Source organism: Tauraco erythrolophus, chromosome 3 (genome assembly GCF_009769465.1).
Source record: "Tauraco erythrolophus isolate bTauEry1 chromosome 3, bTauEry1.pri, whole genome shotgun sequence".
Lineage (NCBI taxonomy): Eukaryota > Metazoa > Chordata > Aves > Musophagiformes > Musophagidae > Tauraco > Tauraco erythrolophus.
The window spans coordinates 57,547,446-57,563,681 of record NC_141467.1 but is presented as its reverse complement, the minus strand read 5'-3'; the positions used below and the strand labels follow the sequence as shown (position 1 = coordinate 57,563,681).

At 40.2% G+C, this 16,236-nt stretch overlaps 1 protein-coding gene across 4 annotated transcripts in view; it reads right to left on the bottom strand.

The window, feature by feature from the left end:
* The window catches only part of DTNA (dystrobrevin alpha), a 98,887-nt gene that overhangs the window by 58,492 nt on the left and 24,159 nt on the right, over positions 1-16,236 (bottom strand). For all 4 annotated transcript variants that reach the window (XM_086609263.1, XM_086609264.1, XM_086609265.1 and 1 more), the window contains exons 3-5: positions 10,785-10,998; positions 2,081-2,166; positions 541-695 (exon numbers count right to left, since the gene is read on the bottom strand). In XM_086609263.1, the coding sequence (XP_086465389.1) occupies positions 541-695; positions 2,081-2,166; positions 10,785-10,998 (455 nt within the window). The remainder of the gene's footprint in view (positions 1-540; positions 696-2,080; positions 2,167-10,784; positions 10,999-16,236) is intronic.

The following is a 16,236-nucleotide window of genomic DNA, read 5'->3' as shown; positions in this document are numbered from 1 at the left end:
GTTGACTCCCGTTTTCAATAAAGATTTAAGGCAATTTTCTACTCATTGGTAAACTTCTCATGTGTGTATATCATCACTTGGAAAACACAGTTTGATTTTTCGGTGGCAGTTGAGCTTTGTATGGAGAAATTAAAGTCTCATATATGTTTATAGCAACAACAACTAACTGGAGTGGAGGATTGCATGTCTTGGGATATTTATACCACCTAAATGTAAGTTTCTAACTTAGGTGATAAAATTAGAAAGTTAGTCTCCCTAGGCTCCCTAATTTAGGAACATCTATGTTAAGATCCTGCTCTGAATCACTTCTTTACTAAGCCTCTCTCTCTTCTCCATGGTTATAAGAGGAACCTATAGAGAGGAGATTCTTATTGAAGACACCTAACTCTCATGCCAGAAATTAGCAAAGCGGACCTCCCCTCCACCCAGCCATGTGTTTCCTGGGCAAATATGCACATATATGTAAGAAAGGAAGAAAGTCTTGACCTGCTCTGAGGGGTGATTGATGTTTTGTGTCTAGGATGCTCACTCTTTCTTTACCTGCTGCGAGAAACAGGATTTTGCTGATTGCTCAGTATAACCAAATGACGGCCCTTCGAAAACAGCCGTGGGCAGCTTGAGAACCTCCCGCAGAAACATGTCGTATCTGCCATAAACCATCACTCCACTGGAGTCGGAAATCATTGAGAAAATATCTGAGGGAGGAAAAGACAAAGAAAGGACACTGCAACTTCAGTGAGAGCTACAGGTTTGCTCTGAATTCAATATCATCTGATTTGAACTAGAAGTGCTAAACAACATGTTCTGCTTATGGAAGCCTCCAATATTCTGCATGTTTAATCCAATTTGACAAGATATGCGACATCAGCTTTTTGCCTACTGCCAGCTTACCATGTCAAATCTAAATCTTGACAATGAGTTGATCAAATCGGTTATTATTGTTTTGGACACACAAAGCACTGAAGGTCTTTCAAATGCATTACTTTTCACTCTTTATTTTTTTTTTCTTTTTTGTTCGTGTATAAAGAAAGATATCACAGTTTTATTATTCTGGTGATGCATGTTACTCAGCCTTGACTTTTCCCCTTGTTTAAAATTATCCTAAGCCTAGCAGGGAACCATAGACTAAGGAACATTTATGATTTTTCAGGCTGTCATGTCAGCTGCTTCATTTCCAGGTACCTAGAAGGGAAATTCTGACAATAGGACTCTGGGCCTGCTGACCTGAAAAAACAGCACTGTACTCCAGCCTTCCACTGGAAGGACTCTGCTTCTATTCTTAAAGCAGACTAGGGAACAAATAGCATTCAATTTATAATTTCTAATTTAATTTGAGTCTGTATTTGAGTTTCTACATAGAAATAATATATCAAAAAATGGCACCAAATCTGGAAGACTAAGTTAGCACCTGGGATTTCTACTTGTCTACTCTAATCAACAACAATTTGTAAACTCAGTTTTCTTTGGCTGTGGGAGAAGGCTCAGAGGAAACTGAAGGTTGATATTAATCCTTTGGTCAAAAAGCCTGAAAAATGGTGTTCTGGACCTGAGCGACAGATATCATAGCACTAAACAGAAAGTCTTTCATTGGAGCTGCAAGTAAACCTTGCCTTGGCTAGTGCGGAACTGGGAATAAATCCTGTGAAATGAGAACCTGTTCTCCAAAATAGATGGAATTAGTATATGCTTTATGGGAAGAAATATAAATAGTGCAAAAATATATTGTACTTCTAAGTGTGCAATGAGAGAGATGTTATTAAAAAAAGTCTGAAGAAACTGCGAAATGACGTTAAACATTTGAGGCACTTACCTGTACTCTGAATTCAATCATTCCAAAGAAAAAAAATAAAATCCACCAATCAGAACCTCAATATATGCAATTTGGCTTCAAAAATATGAATTCCAGTGTGAAGTTTAGTGAAATATTTCGCGGGATTTACTTGAAGACATATATAGCACAAAGCCCAAACCCAGCCATGAAGCTGTAACTTATCCTAATTCCTTCTTTTCCTAGCTGCACTGTTCTTTCTCAAAGTACAACAATGATTAACAGGTAAAAAAGGTCACTCAAAAGACTTACATCTTAATTTGTCCATGATCTTTCCTCCACAAAGAGTTGCCAAGGCCATTTTGACAGCAAAAACGGAAATTTTACCATGTCCTTCCCTGTTCAAAAGTACAAAGCAAACATATTTTACCATGTCCATTTTATAATATGGACCTCTTTCCATTTAAAATGTGTATCATTGACATGACATATTGTAATGCACACAATATGTGGATTGACATAGAAAGAAACAAGACCTTCAGAATCAAAGTTTGTTTTGTGGGAACATACATCGGTACATTGTTCTGTAAAGATCTCAGAACAGATCTATTATGTATATGAAGCTCAGTATTAAACTGTATATCTCAATATACACTAAGATGATGATTCTTACTACTATTTGTGCTACAGTGGCACTGGAAGGCACTTATCATACTCATGATCTCCTTATCCTAAGTGCACTGTGTATCTCCTGTCCCTAGAAGATTGCAAATCAGTGCAAAAATCAACACTGGCAACAAAAGTGAAAAAGTAGAAAGAGTTCACACCATTGCACAAGCTGCATCGTGAAAATTGCCTTTTAAACAACACACCTGACTCCCATGAACCTTTAAGAAGAACTTTGCTGAAAAATGGGGACTATACCTGTATCCAGAATGCGCAAAGGACATTTATTGTGATATGTAGAAGAGTCTTGTCCCTGGTTTGTTCAAGTTGAGGCTATACCTGGCTCTCTATTTTCAACTTGAAACACATAATGCTATTAAACCCCATATGCGCACAGAAGTATGCCTTGGGGTAAAAAGAGTTTTTTCTGTAAATCCAGTCACTTTCAGATAAAAATGAAAGGTTTTTTTTGTGTTTTTTTTTGTTTGTTTCTTTTTTGTTTTTTTATGGATGAGACCATATACTGCACTCTCAGGATGCTGTGTTCACCTTTAGCACATTGCCAACTCCTCCTTCGACTGTCTCGAAGCACGCAACAGCTTAACTTTATCGCTCCTCTTGCTATCCTCATTCTCCCTCTGCAGTCATGATGGTCCCCAGTGATTACCTGCCCTTACAGTAACCTTGGTATATTCAAGCTGCATGAGTAACACATGACTTCACACACTGCAAAGCACTCTTAGCTCCTAAAAGACCTATATCCCCTCAGTTTAGGCAAAACTAAGTCCAGTGTTGACAGGAATGGTAGAACAAAAATGCTACAATGTTCAGTCCCTTTCCAAAGACGAGAATGAACATGCTCTTGTAAGTTCATCTGCTTTTTAATGTTCATTTTTTTGGCATCCAAATGGTGAAATGTATCTTTTCTTGGAATTCTCAGAGTCTTACTATAAGGCAGTAAGAGTCCACAGTTGCACTGGAGCAACTTTTATCTGTCATCCAAACTCCTCAGCATTACTTAATAGCTTCTCATATACCTGTTTAATGACATCAGTGAGAACACATTGTCATGATGCTTTAAAGAAGAGACAGCCAACATTTGTGAGCTTAGCAAAATGGCATCCATGTCTCCTTCTAAATTCTACTGACAGGGCTAATGATGGGACCAGAAAATAAAGTTTTGTGTCATTTTCTGGAAGTGGAGTTTCTGTGACCTTCAGTCTTTATCAGGAACCGTACATTTATAAGAGATTTCCTGTTAAAATATATACAATGTCGCACAAAAGATAGTCTAATCGCACTGGCAATAGCAATACACAGAAATTTAGCTCTTCATTAATATTTCTGAAATTACTCTGTTGTTTGTCACTCATAATTCTAATGAAGAAAATTGTGTCTGATCAGAACTAAAAAATGAACTGATTCTGGAAAGACACAGAGCCTGTGACTGTCTCTCTTTCTGCTAACCCCAAATCAGATTAATGCAGTAACATATACATATATACAGTAGACATGAATGGTACACTCATATCGATAAGTTAAAGCATGCAACATGCTTCACTGCTATGTTCATTAAGTCACTCAGACTTCAGAAAATGAGTCAGTTCCCTAAGCTTGGCTAGCTAATAATCTTTAAAGTTCGGTGAATTGGATTTAGTTCTACTTCAGTGTAACTCATGATTCTAAATATTAAGTCTAAATATTTTTACACTCATTTAAAATTCTGCTTTTTGTCAGAAAATCAACTAGAAATACAGACAAAAAGAAATAAATCCACTACTTCATTATTTAAGAAATAAATCTCTACTATGCTTTTTAATGCTGGCTTTCATGCACATTTTCTTTTTCATTACATTGTGTTCTCTTTGACTGGCTTCATAAGATTAAAATCACAGTGTAGGGATTCCAGTCTTCTGTATTTCCATCGTTCATTGACTGGATTTTAATTTGTGTAAACCAGGACCTAGCTCTGCTATGGCTGAGAATTTGGTCATTTTGTATTCTTTTTGTGCATGCTACCCTTTAGACCTTTGGGAATTTTTCCGCAGTGTTTCATCATGAGGTTTTCACCTGCCTTTAAAAGAGCTGTTATACTAAAGAAAAATAAATGCTAAGTGGAAGCTATGGCATTATTAAGAAGTAATGGAAGAATTAGAGGAAAAAAATAAAGCCCAGGTGGAAGTGGTTCAGATTTAAATTATTTTTCCCAGTAGGTTTAGTTACATTTACTAACTGGATTATTTTCCCCAATGGCAGACACATAGCAACTCGCCTTCAGCTTTCCACCCCAGAGCCATCAGCTTTTCCCATTCTTAAATGGTTATGGAACAGAAAAAGAAAAGATTCCATTTATCTCTTCAATCTCTCCATTTGAGTTGATTAGTTTTGACACTGTATTTTGTGTCAGTCATTTGTATTCATAAAAGCATCACTAAAGCCAGTATAAATTCAATTTGCCCTCCAAATATATATGTGTGTGTGCATACATATACACATATGCATATATAAATATACATGACTGATGAACGGACAAGATAATTGGGCCATAAGAATGGCCAATATCATCTGGATCCAGAAGTGCCCTAAGCTATGTTTAAGCACTACAGCTGCCCTTGACCTGGCAGCACTGGGGCCTCGCAGTGTTCGCTGCGTAAAAGCAAATGCTGAAGCAGAGGCTCACTGCAGCATGAAGATCTCCACTGAAGCTGGTGCTCCATGAAAGAAGCTTTAGGCTGGCTAATGCAAAGAGATAAATTTTACTAGTAGAAATAGGAGAGGACAGAAAATATTTTGATTTTATATCGCACCTCTCTTACTGAGGTTACTCTTCTGATCCCTACAGGAAAGCACCATAAATGATGGCAAAGGCAAACCTTGAAGCTGATGTACACTTAGCAACAACACAGGATGGAGTACTTAGGAAATGGAATGATGGCCAGGGCTTAAGATTAATTCCTGCTGCCTGGGGAAAAAAGGGCAAAAAATAATACATGCTTTTAGACACCAGAGCAGAGCAGAAAGTTTTCTCTTGAAATCTCTGACTGCACAGAGAGAGCCTCTCCCCAGAGCAAGGAAGCCCCACAGACTGCCTGATAAAGTCCACACACCATACAAGGCTAAGTCCAGCCCCAGGGCCTGGATTTGAATTTCAGGTCAGCAAGGAGAGTGGTACCAAATGGATGACACTGACATTTGTCAGGATGTCTAGCAATACTCATATTGAGACAGCCATATGGTGAGGAAAGCTATAAAGAAGTAACACCTCATCTTCAGAAACAGTAAATGTGTCCCAAGAAATGGACATTAAGAAAACATGATTCTTCTCACTAACTAGGCATAAAGTACTGCTCCCCCAACGCTTTAAGTTATCTTTTCCAAAAGTAACGGAATTTCTTTGGTTACTTGTGGACCTCCTACTGCCCACCTTAATCAGGGCAGTCAATTCTGAAATGTCAGACACTGTAATTACAATTTCCCATTTTCGTAAACCAGTTTCAGAGAGGAAATTTTATTGGAATCAAGTAAAATTCTTTGATTTAGGAGAGTCACATGCATAATGACCAAATCTCTGAAATGCATTTTTTTGCTGGACTTCTGGCCTGGTTTCAGCTTAGTTTTCTTTTTAGCAGCTACAACAGTGTTGTGTTTTGGATTTATTATGAGATTTGGTATGAGAACAATGTTGGTAACATGCTGATATTTAAAGTTGTTACTGACACATCAAGGACTTTTCAGCTTCCCATGTTCTGCCAGTGTGCAGGTGCACAGCAGGCTGTGGGCAGCATGGCTGAGACAAAGGACTCAAAACTCCTTATTTATGATTTGAGCCTAGATTTAGGATTGAGGGCCAAATTGGCCAATGGAATATTCTTTATCATGCAACATAATGCCCAGTATAGAGATCAGGGTCAGCCAGGAAGTTCGGATTCTCGGATTGTCTAGTTCTCTCTCTCTCTCTCTCTCGCCTTTTTTTTCCCCCGGTTTGTCTTTCTGGGACTCTCTCTCTTATGGGATTGTGGTTTTGGGACTTCTCTGTTTCAGGGTCACTTGCTGGGATGGGATGGGCGTTGGTCACCAGGTGTGAGCAATTACATTGTGCATCACTTGTTTGTATACATTATTATCATTTTGTATATTATCACATATTATTATGTTTATTATTATTTTTATCATTATTACATTTAATTTCATTTTATTTCAATTATTAAGTTGTTCTTATTTCAATCTATGAGCCTCCTTCTCTTTTCCCCTTTAGTTCTCTTCCCCATTTCCCAGGGGTGGGGGAGGGTGAGTGAGCTGCTGCGTGGTGTTTAGTTGCCAGCCAGGTTAAACCATGACAACTTCCCTCGTAAAAGCTGGCTGGCCTACATGGCTTTCACTGATTAGTGGAGAACAGAGGGAATTAAACACTTCACAGCTCTGAACAGATGGATGAGCAAGAAGTTATACTTCCAAAACAGATACTAAACATCTTTATGTACTGAACTCAGTATGACACAAATGTGCATTTGATTAAACAAGGGCGTGAAAACTTTATCTTTTCTTTGTAGAAGTCAAGCCTCTCCAGCCAGATTGGGTCCGTTCCACAGCCCACAGCTCCATTCGCAGGACAGGTATGTCAAGGGACAGAGAAAAACCAGCTGTGATCATCTCAGTTAAACATTGCAGCAGGAATAGCTGTATTGCAATACTGAGTCAGTGCTGAAGATGATCCAGCACAGAATATTTTACAGTCTGTTTAAAAAGTCTTTCTGGGAACGGCTCAATTGAATGAGGCTGACATTCCACCCAGCCGCCTGCGCAGGCTTCGACACCAGCCTGGGATGAATTGTTCAGAGAGGTTTGAACTTGTCATCTTTTTATATAGTACTGGCGTGCCAGTGAAGGAAGTACGCCATTGTTTCAAAAAGCCAGTTAATCACCTTAGACCTTGAAGCAGAAGCTATTGCCAAATTTTAACGTGCAGTTGAAAACGCAAATCAGGCATGTTTTTGTCCAAGTTTTTAAAAGTCTGACTGCCTCATTCTGTTCACTGGTTTTGGTCTGTTGGGGTCCTCTACCACACGATGCTGATTTTCACACACTAATGGCAAACTAATCGGAGTAGCATTTCTGTTTGTGAATTTTTATTTTGTTGACTTGACTTTATAAGGTTGCACTTCGGTTTTGGCTTAGCATAAAGGAGCACCGTACTCAGTGTCACATGACATCTTATATGCTATAATTTTTCCCCATTTTTTCCTCCTTTCAGGGTTGAGCAGCAGGGAAATATAATTATCTGTAGGCTTAATGAATCCCCAAGGCCATGAAAAAATCATTACAAAATTGTGATGAAAGTTCAGCATAGGCAGTGAAGCTGGCCTACATGTCATGGCATTGCACCGTGGTTCTCTTCAGTTTTGCTAGCCAGATTCTAGCTCCTGAGAAGACATCTGTATTGCAGGCCTAGGGAAATACTTCCTGCTAGAGGATGGTAAAAAACCTGCCAGGTTTTCAGCAGGCTATAAATGAAGAAGCTCTGTTTAAAGTTTGGAAGATCTTCAGCCAGCACAGCACATGTGGAGCAGGATATACTAACTAGAACTAAATCAATGAGACAGTGGTAGGCTTATTAGATTTTAAATCACACATTAACTTGTCCCTTGTGGTCCTTTCGTATATGTTAAGTCACAGACTCCATTTCTCCACTCTCTTTCTTTGCATTTCAAGCAAGACATGAGAAACCGCACAACCTTTTCTGGACCTGCTCACAGTACAGCAGGAGCAGCCATTGCTCTGCCTAGCCACAAACACCAAAAACATCCATGATCACTTAGAACAGCCTTCTCGTTTATACTGTGCTATTTGGTCTTGGTCTACTGGTATGGTCTTAGAAAGCGGTTCTGTTTTTTTTAGGAGTTTGGTTAGTTTTTTTTTTTTTTTATAGTTGTCTGCATTCATAAAATCAAATGTGATCATATTAACATTCATTAGAAAGCATGAAAAATAATTCCTCAGTAGCTACCTAGAAATTTGGATAGCATTTCTGCAGGCCAACTGTTTCCTTAGAACACAAGGCTAAGAAACAGAAGAGTGAATCCAGAGCAAAGATAGCAGGATTATTTTAGGGTTGACTGTCATGATTTCAGTATGATTCGTGCACCTAGTAAAACTCTTTTTTTCATTGCAGAAGATTGCAGGCAATTTAGTTTTACTGTCCAGTTTCTATAAATGGAGGGACGGTGAGAAAAAGACTTCATCCCGCCTCACAGTTCTACTCCCTGTTCCCCCTATATATAATGCATTGCTTCCCTCTGAGCATGAGAGCACAAGAAAAGACCTTGCTCCTCCTCCTGCCAACGGGTAGCCTTTAGCAGAGAAGGATCTTTCTGCTGTACTGCAAGGGAAGGGAGGGAAAAGAGCCACACAGAGATGTCAGCTCTGGTTAGACCCAGCAGCTCTCACACTGCCCTTCTGGCATGCAAAGCCACCTGCCTCCCTCTGTTTCCCAGAAATGGAAATTTGGACCACCAGTGGCCACTAAACCAACACCTGACCCAAAACTTAAATAATCTGAATCATATTAAAGGGTAGGGCACATTTTGGGAATCAGACGTTTAACTTCTATGTTTATATCTCTGCTAAGTGTCCAAACTCCCATTACTGTAAAGAAAAATCTAGTTGATACAGATCCCTATGAAGCCTGAACTTCGATATCTCAGATTGCATCTGAACCTCATCCCAGATGTTTTACTAGATGATCTTTAAGGTCCCTTCCAAACCAAACCATTCTATGATTCTATGCCCTATGTTTGATGCATTTAAAATGGGGCTATAGGGAGTCAGCCCCTATCTCAGACCCCAGAGCTGGAAGCCTCTTCCTGAGGGTCCTTTGGGTGTCTCTGACCTTCTGCAAAGTGCATCCTGTGCACCCTGCTCAAGGCAGCATGGCAGACTGAGCTGCTGCTTGGTGAACGGAGTGACAGTCACAGCCTCCTTAACCCCAGGAGGTCCTTATGGGACCCCAGAAACAGGTCACAACGCACAGCACATGGGACGTTTTCAGGGAAAGCAAAACCTTGCCCCTTTAAGTACATTCTCTGTTTCCCTACAGGGGAGTAAAATCCTCTCCTCTGCAAGTAGCCTTGACGCCTAGCTGAGTTCTCTACCCCTATTACAGCGAGCTACAAAACAAGCACATTATTGCAGGTCTTGCTTCCACGGTCCCGGGTCTTTCCTTGTGTTTACCAGCGGGAAGCAGTTGGCTGGCAGCATGCACCAATGTCTGTGTCCAGCCATTTACATCATCCTTTTAGTGCTCTTGTCACAGCCACAACGGTATAAATTAAAATGCCTGTTCCTTCTTCTACTGCCTTTGGGGCGAGAAAAATATTCCTGAAGGGTACGGTTTCACGACAGATTGCCTACGTTTTTTTCCCCTCAGAGGGGACAGAGGGGAGGTTGGGTGCAGCCTCGTCATGTGGAACATCTACTTGTTCTCACTGTTGCCATGGCGACTGAGCCAGCTGGCTCTGAAAGGTGCATGGTACCCAGCACCGGGACCTTCAAGCAAGAGGACGGGTAAGAGGGAGGGGGAGAGAGGCAGCATCCTTACTTTAATGCGTTGTGGGCAATGTTTTCAGCTGGCGAGCTTTCAAAATACAGGCCATAAAGAGGCAGCAGGTCACCTACATCAGTCAGACTTCACCACTGTTCTCCAATAATTCAGTTTTGAGGATTGCACATATTGCAGTATAGTTGATGACTATGTATTCGGAAATGCTAATATGTATACACAGTATACCCGTTAAGGTAAGTGGCTCACTCTGTCTCAGACTTGTCCTTTTTGCAATACGGGTCCCATGCAGTACTGAACAACATGAATTTCAGCATCACCTCCAGGTCTGTATCCTATTTCTGTCATGGTCTCAAAATCATGCTGCACTGGCACAAGCCAGAAAAAATATTTGCTTACAGCTGCAAGAACTTGCAGGAAAATGAGCTCTTTCAAAATAATGAGCTATTAACCCATGTCACTGCTGCAGAGGCATTGCAGTGGTGTCAGTCACTGGTGTGTCAATAAATAACAAGGAAAATTAGAAGTGGATGTAAATTTGTTTCTGTAGATAATTCGTCTTTGATATAAACTGGAACAAGCCTGAGTAACTGGATGAAAACACAGTTGTGCTGAATTTGGCTCGACAGAAAGGAAAGCAGAGGTCCTTAATTTAGGTTCTCTCCCTAGTTAGCACTATTCAAATGCTCATTATTTTGGTCCGAATTTAGCTTGGCAAGTGTTTTCCGAAGATATTTCCAGAGCAAGTAAAATCCTTTCACCAGTCGGGAGAGGAGGGAAGAAAGGCAGACTTACGGATCAAAGGCTGCTAGCAAGAAGTTGAGCAGCAAGCTGATGGATTGCTCCACGTTGATCTGGTGGGTCGTCGGCATCCGTTTGTTGAGCTGGTAGAAGATGGTCGAAATCACAGCTTCCAGGCGAGCCACGTTCAGCTCGATGTTGGGGTCCAGGTTGTTCAGTGCGTTTTCCCGCAAGGCTTCTATCACATTCCAGATGTCCACCAAGTGCACTAAGGGACAGGACAGAAAGAGTCAGTGGAGACACGTGCTCCTGAAAGCAACTGAGAAAAAAAGTCACCTCATCCCACAGGGTAGGGAATAACACAATCACACAGGACATGCTTCATGAATAATTAAACGAATGAATGTATTTTCCATCACTGAGAATTGAACCTGGTGGAGGAATGAGTAAATAAAATTCAAACCCGCTAATAAGCAAACAATATATTGATATTATTAGTTGTAATGAGTACAACTTCAGCTTGGGAAATCATTCCTCATTGTATAAAATATTCAAGTAAAAATCTATATTTTACGGAAACCACTGGAAGGTAAACATACGCTAATTGTTCTTCTGAACCATGCTTCTATGAATCCCCATTCAGAAATTACTCTTAGATATTAATTTGCATAGCAGATGGGCTTTTCAGAAGATCCTACGAATACTAAGTGCTTATCATCTACTGACATTTTGAAAATTCTTTTCAGCAATTTGTATGGAAAGCAAAATATTTTACAGAAACAGAATTGTAATTGAGTCAGGGAAGACAAGCTACATTTAAACAAAGAACACGTAATGAAGTGATCGCAAAGTTGTGTTTCCTGTCTTCTAAATATATTTGCCAAACGATTTTTAAATCTCTCTCCATGATGAAGTCCTACTCTGAGCTGAATTTTATGGGGACTGTTTTCACCTACAAGGACAGCTTAAAAGACTTCATATTGTACCCAAACAGAAATCTTGTTTGTGTAGCACTGTTACTGTGGCACTATGATCCGCTTTCCGCAGATTGACATTTCCAGAAGTGGTGGACCATGCCAAAAACAAAGAAACTCTACTGCCACTCAAAATTTGGATTTAGTTCAAACCTGGAATCAAAGAATCATCCCTTTTTTTTATCTTGAGTATTACCTACTGTCCTACTAAACTGTCAGTAAGAAACAAATCATGAGGTTCAGGGTGCAAATTCTCTTTTTTTTACCAGAGAAACTACTGTATAGTTCTTACTGCTTAACATGGTGATAAGTCTTATGACATATATAGAGCCATCTGTATGTGCAAGGAGATGCATTTTTTTGTGAGTAGAGAAATTTAATTCTAATCCTTATCATTATATTTTTACTTGCTTGGTTTGCAGGCGCTGTCTCAAACTGTGAAGTGGCACGATGGTCTGATGGCAGGGAAATGTAAGCTGATACTAGATAGATAATGCAATCAGTTACAGTCGTTTTACGTGGTCTAGATTTTTTCCCTATGATTGGGTTTCTTCTGCCTCAGGAAAAAAATAATCTCTAATGCCCTGGTACCGCATGTGTAAGCCCAAGGAGGAAGATATCTCATACAGGTGAGTGGCAACACCAGCAACTACTTCAGGCACTAGATGAGGCACTTTTCCACTTCTTGCTGTTCCCTAGCAAATAATCGGGAAAACCGGAAAGATGCAGTTCTTTAGATGCAGTTTGTGGCATCTAAATATTTATTTGGCCTTTCTATTAAAAAGAAACTTCTATAGGTGATTTTATATGCTGGCAGGTCGTCCTCAGAGTGTCATCCTGAATTAAGCCAGGTGGATGGAGTGTACAAGGTCTTGGAACTCTTTCTTTTTGTCTTCTAGCCGGGGAAAGAGCATCTTCCCCATAAAAAATCTGGCACAGGTCTCAAATCCTTATAATGCAGTCATTCCCATTCTCATTCTCATTCAATCAGTTGCCACAGAGGTAATGCCGATAAACGGGAGATGAATGATCTCCAGGAAGACAGCCGGCACATAACTGACCCTTTCTGGGCAGCTTCTCCACATGGCTCAGACGCCAGACTTGGCAGAGAATGAAAGAAGTCACCAGAAAGTAGGCCATCGTCTGGTCAAGGAGAGAAGAGTTAATGAGCATTTCCCACTTTGGGTCACCACTGTAAGGCAACCAAGGAAGAAATATAGAGCACTACATCAGAAGACGCAGCAATAGGCTGGACCATGTGCATGTAATTTGTGACCTTATTAAGAGGGGAAGGGTAGGCAGAAAGCAGAAGGTTAAGAGTGATGTTTCCCTCAAGGTCTAGCTGTCGCTGGCCAAGAGGGTTGTCTCTGGTAATTCAGACCAAACAGATGAAGGTGAAGGTGCTTCCACCATCAGTTTCACCAGGATGGTTTCTGAGTGCAAGGGTAGGTGCAAACTGTCGAACCTGAACTGCAGCTACACTAACAAGAAAACAACACAAGAAACGACCAGCCAAAACAAATAGCAAAAAGGGAGTAATGCATATGCAGATGGTTAACCTTGACTTGAGGCTACACTAACAAGATAGCAACTCGAGAAACAGCACAAACAGGGGTACTACCTTAACAGCACTGCTGACTGAGGCAGACATTACTAGGGCAACTCTATCGTAAATACTGAATAAGGATGTAAAATCAGCAACATTAGAGCTAGTGGGAAAAGAATAAACAGGGACAGGCCGTTTATCTGGGAGTGCACGAGCATGGTAGAGCAAAAAAGCATGGGAGTGGAAAAGGGGAATTTAAAGGGTAACAAATCATGTCATCACAGCTGCTTGGGGTACCTTTAACGCAGCTCTGCACCTGACCAGTGCGGAGGAACGAACGCGGCAATAAGCCTGTTGTTTTGACCATACGTGTGTTTACTTCTGCAGCCACGGGGAACTGTGATAGTTTCCCTAGCACTGATAAAAGGACAGCCAGGGAGGATGAACCAGACATCCAGACTCTCTAACAGTGAGAATTTTACGCAGCTAGTTAACTTTAATTGCTATAGCCTAGTAGTGGAAAACTCTCATGAGCACGGAGGAAGACAGCTGGCATATAAGGAACGAGGCTGAAATGGGGCTTGGTGTCTATTCTTTACATGATCCAGTACGGATACTATGTGGTTGTTAGATTTTCACATTTTTATTTTCTTTTCGCACTGATATTATATTTTTCATAACATAGTAATATCCAGAGTTGGTTTTGATGATGGTCCTGAGAAGGGAAATATCCAGAGATTAGCAGACATGGGAATAATACCAGTACACTAACACATTTGAAAGAAAAATACTGGTTTCAGTGTTAACTCTAAGCTGAAAGCCTCATAAGCTATCCTGATATTCATTGGTATGCCAGAAAGGTAGGGCACAAGAATAAGAAAATGACTTATTGGAAATTACATAGCAGTAACAGTCCCCCACCCACTATAAAATATTAGTCTCAAGGAACTGCTGTGCATTTGTACTATAAATAATTTTACTTGGGCTTTTTTTTTTTCCCAGAAACACTTTGGTTCCACTTGAAGCTGAATAAACAACAATTCTACTGCACCATTTTATTTTGCATTTTATTCATGAATTTGAAATCTCTCTATAGAGGCTAGAAAGTAATACTTCCTGAAGGAGGAAATGGAAGATGGACAAGATCCAGATTTTTAACAAGATCTGCTAATTTTGAAAATATCTGTTGAAATGTCTGGCTCAAAATCACAAGGAGCGTTTGTTAGACTGTCATACAGAGGACTGAAGTCTCTGGCCTCTACTCAAGTCAGTTGTTACAGGCAAGAATTCATCCATTTAAAATTAAATGTCAAAAATTAGGTGTCCACTGTCAGCTGCTGATCAAGGCTCCCTCTAACGTCAGTGGAAGAAAAAGGCACCTTAAAGCAGCTGTCAGGAGACAGGACGAACAGTGCTTTGGAGGTGCCCGTATTTCTTCATTGACTCAGACAAAGCCTAAAGCAACAAGTTTACGTAAGACACGTATCGCAGAGCTGGTAAAGTTTACTGAGTTGAATCTCACACCTTGCTCTTTAGACACTAAAAAATGGTATCTTTTCTGTTCTGACCACTACATGGCCAAGAATAATTCAGATTTTATATAAAACGTGAATAATAAATGCTTTAATCTGTATGAACAGCTACCAAATCCTGTCATAGTGACAGTCTCTTACACTGCATTGCTTAACCTTGTGCAGATTACATCTGGCTGTAGTGCTCTGCTGGTTACTTTGAATCCTATTTTTTTAAAGTTTATTCACATAGTAAGCAGAGTCTTACATATTATATCATGCTATAATGCTATAGTCAACCTATCAACAATGGGAAACGCAGAGAAAAACACAGGCCACTGCAAGCTCGACTCTATTCATTTCTACTATGAGAAATTTATGCCTACAGCTAATATGATATATTATGATATCTGTCTTTTCAATGTAATAACAGAATGTCAACTTTGCAAACTGCATAAGTTCACATTCCTCTCATTTTAATTTTCATCCCCTCTGTTACCCATTTGCTATAATACCTGCTACACCCATTTATTTATTTATTTACTTGTCCCTGAGATTGCTTTAATCTCATTGAAGAAGGCAGGTGTCCTTCCTTTTTTGCACAACAGGTAGTCCAATAAAACCCGAATCTGATTTCTACATACTACTATGATGCTAACAAAAAGAGTTTGCAGTGTAATGAAGAGCTTACAGATGCAGGAGAGCTTTCTCTGTCCTAAAATCTGCCTTAAATTCCCTCAACAAAGTCAGACTCTTCAAGTTTGTTTTCAACTTCTCGTTGCTGTTGCCGCTTTTGTTTCCCTCCGAAAAGCGAATTATCCCTTAACATGAGAAAGATGCCCTTTCTCAAAGGGATCTTTAAAGCTACAGAAATCTGCCAATTGTTTCTTCCGTATCAGCAGAAGATCACTAGGCAGCAGGAGCAAAAGCTGCTTGTATCTAGCACCTGTGTGGCAGAAGGCAATCCAAAATCACGCAGCCCAGCCAATCTTTACAGACCCTTCAAAGGCCTCGCACTCCGAAAATAGCACAGGTATCCCGGTGTAGATCTCCCTCATTTGCCTGATGTTTGAAAAAAAAGTAATGATTTCCATGAGCAACATTTCCCCTTAGATTTTCTGTGAAGAGATTTCTAAAGTCACAGGTAAACTAAACATCCGCATTATTAGATTTCCTATGGTAAACACTGTCTGCTAATTCAGCTTTTATGAAATTAAGTAGCATTTAAGCACTGTCATAGAGGGTTTCGTATCTGAGCATGTTCCGTAACAGACAGTGATTAGTCAATGCAAACAAAGTTCAGTATCCGGACAGAGGTGGGACGATGCATCCTGGGCCGCATCCTGGGCTGCATCAAGAGGAGAGTGGCCAGCAGGTCGAGGGAGGTGATTCTCCCCCTCTACTCTGCCCTCGTGAGACCTCACTTGGAGTATTGCGTCCAGTTCTGGAGTCCCCAACATAAGAAGGACATGGAC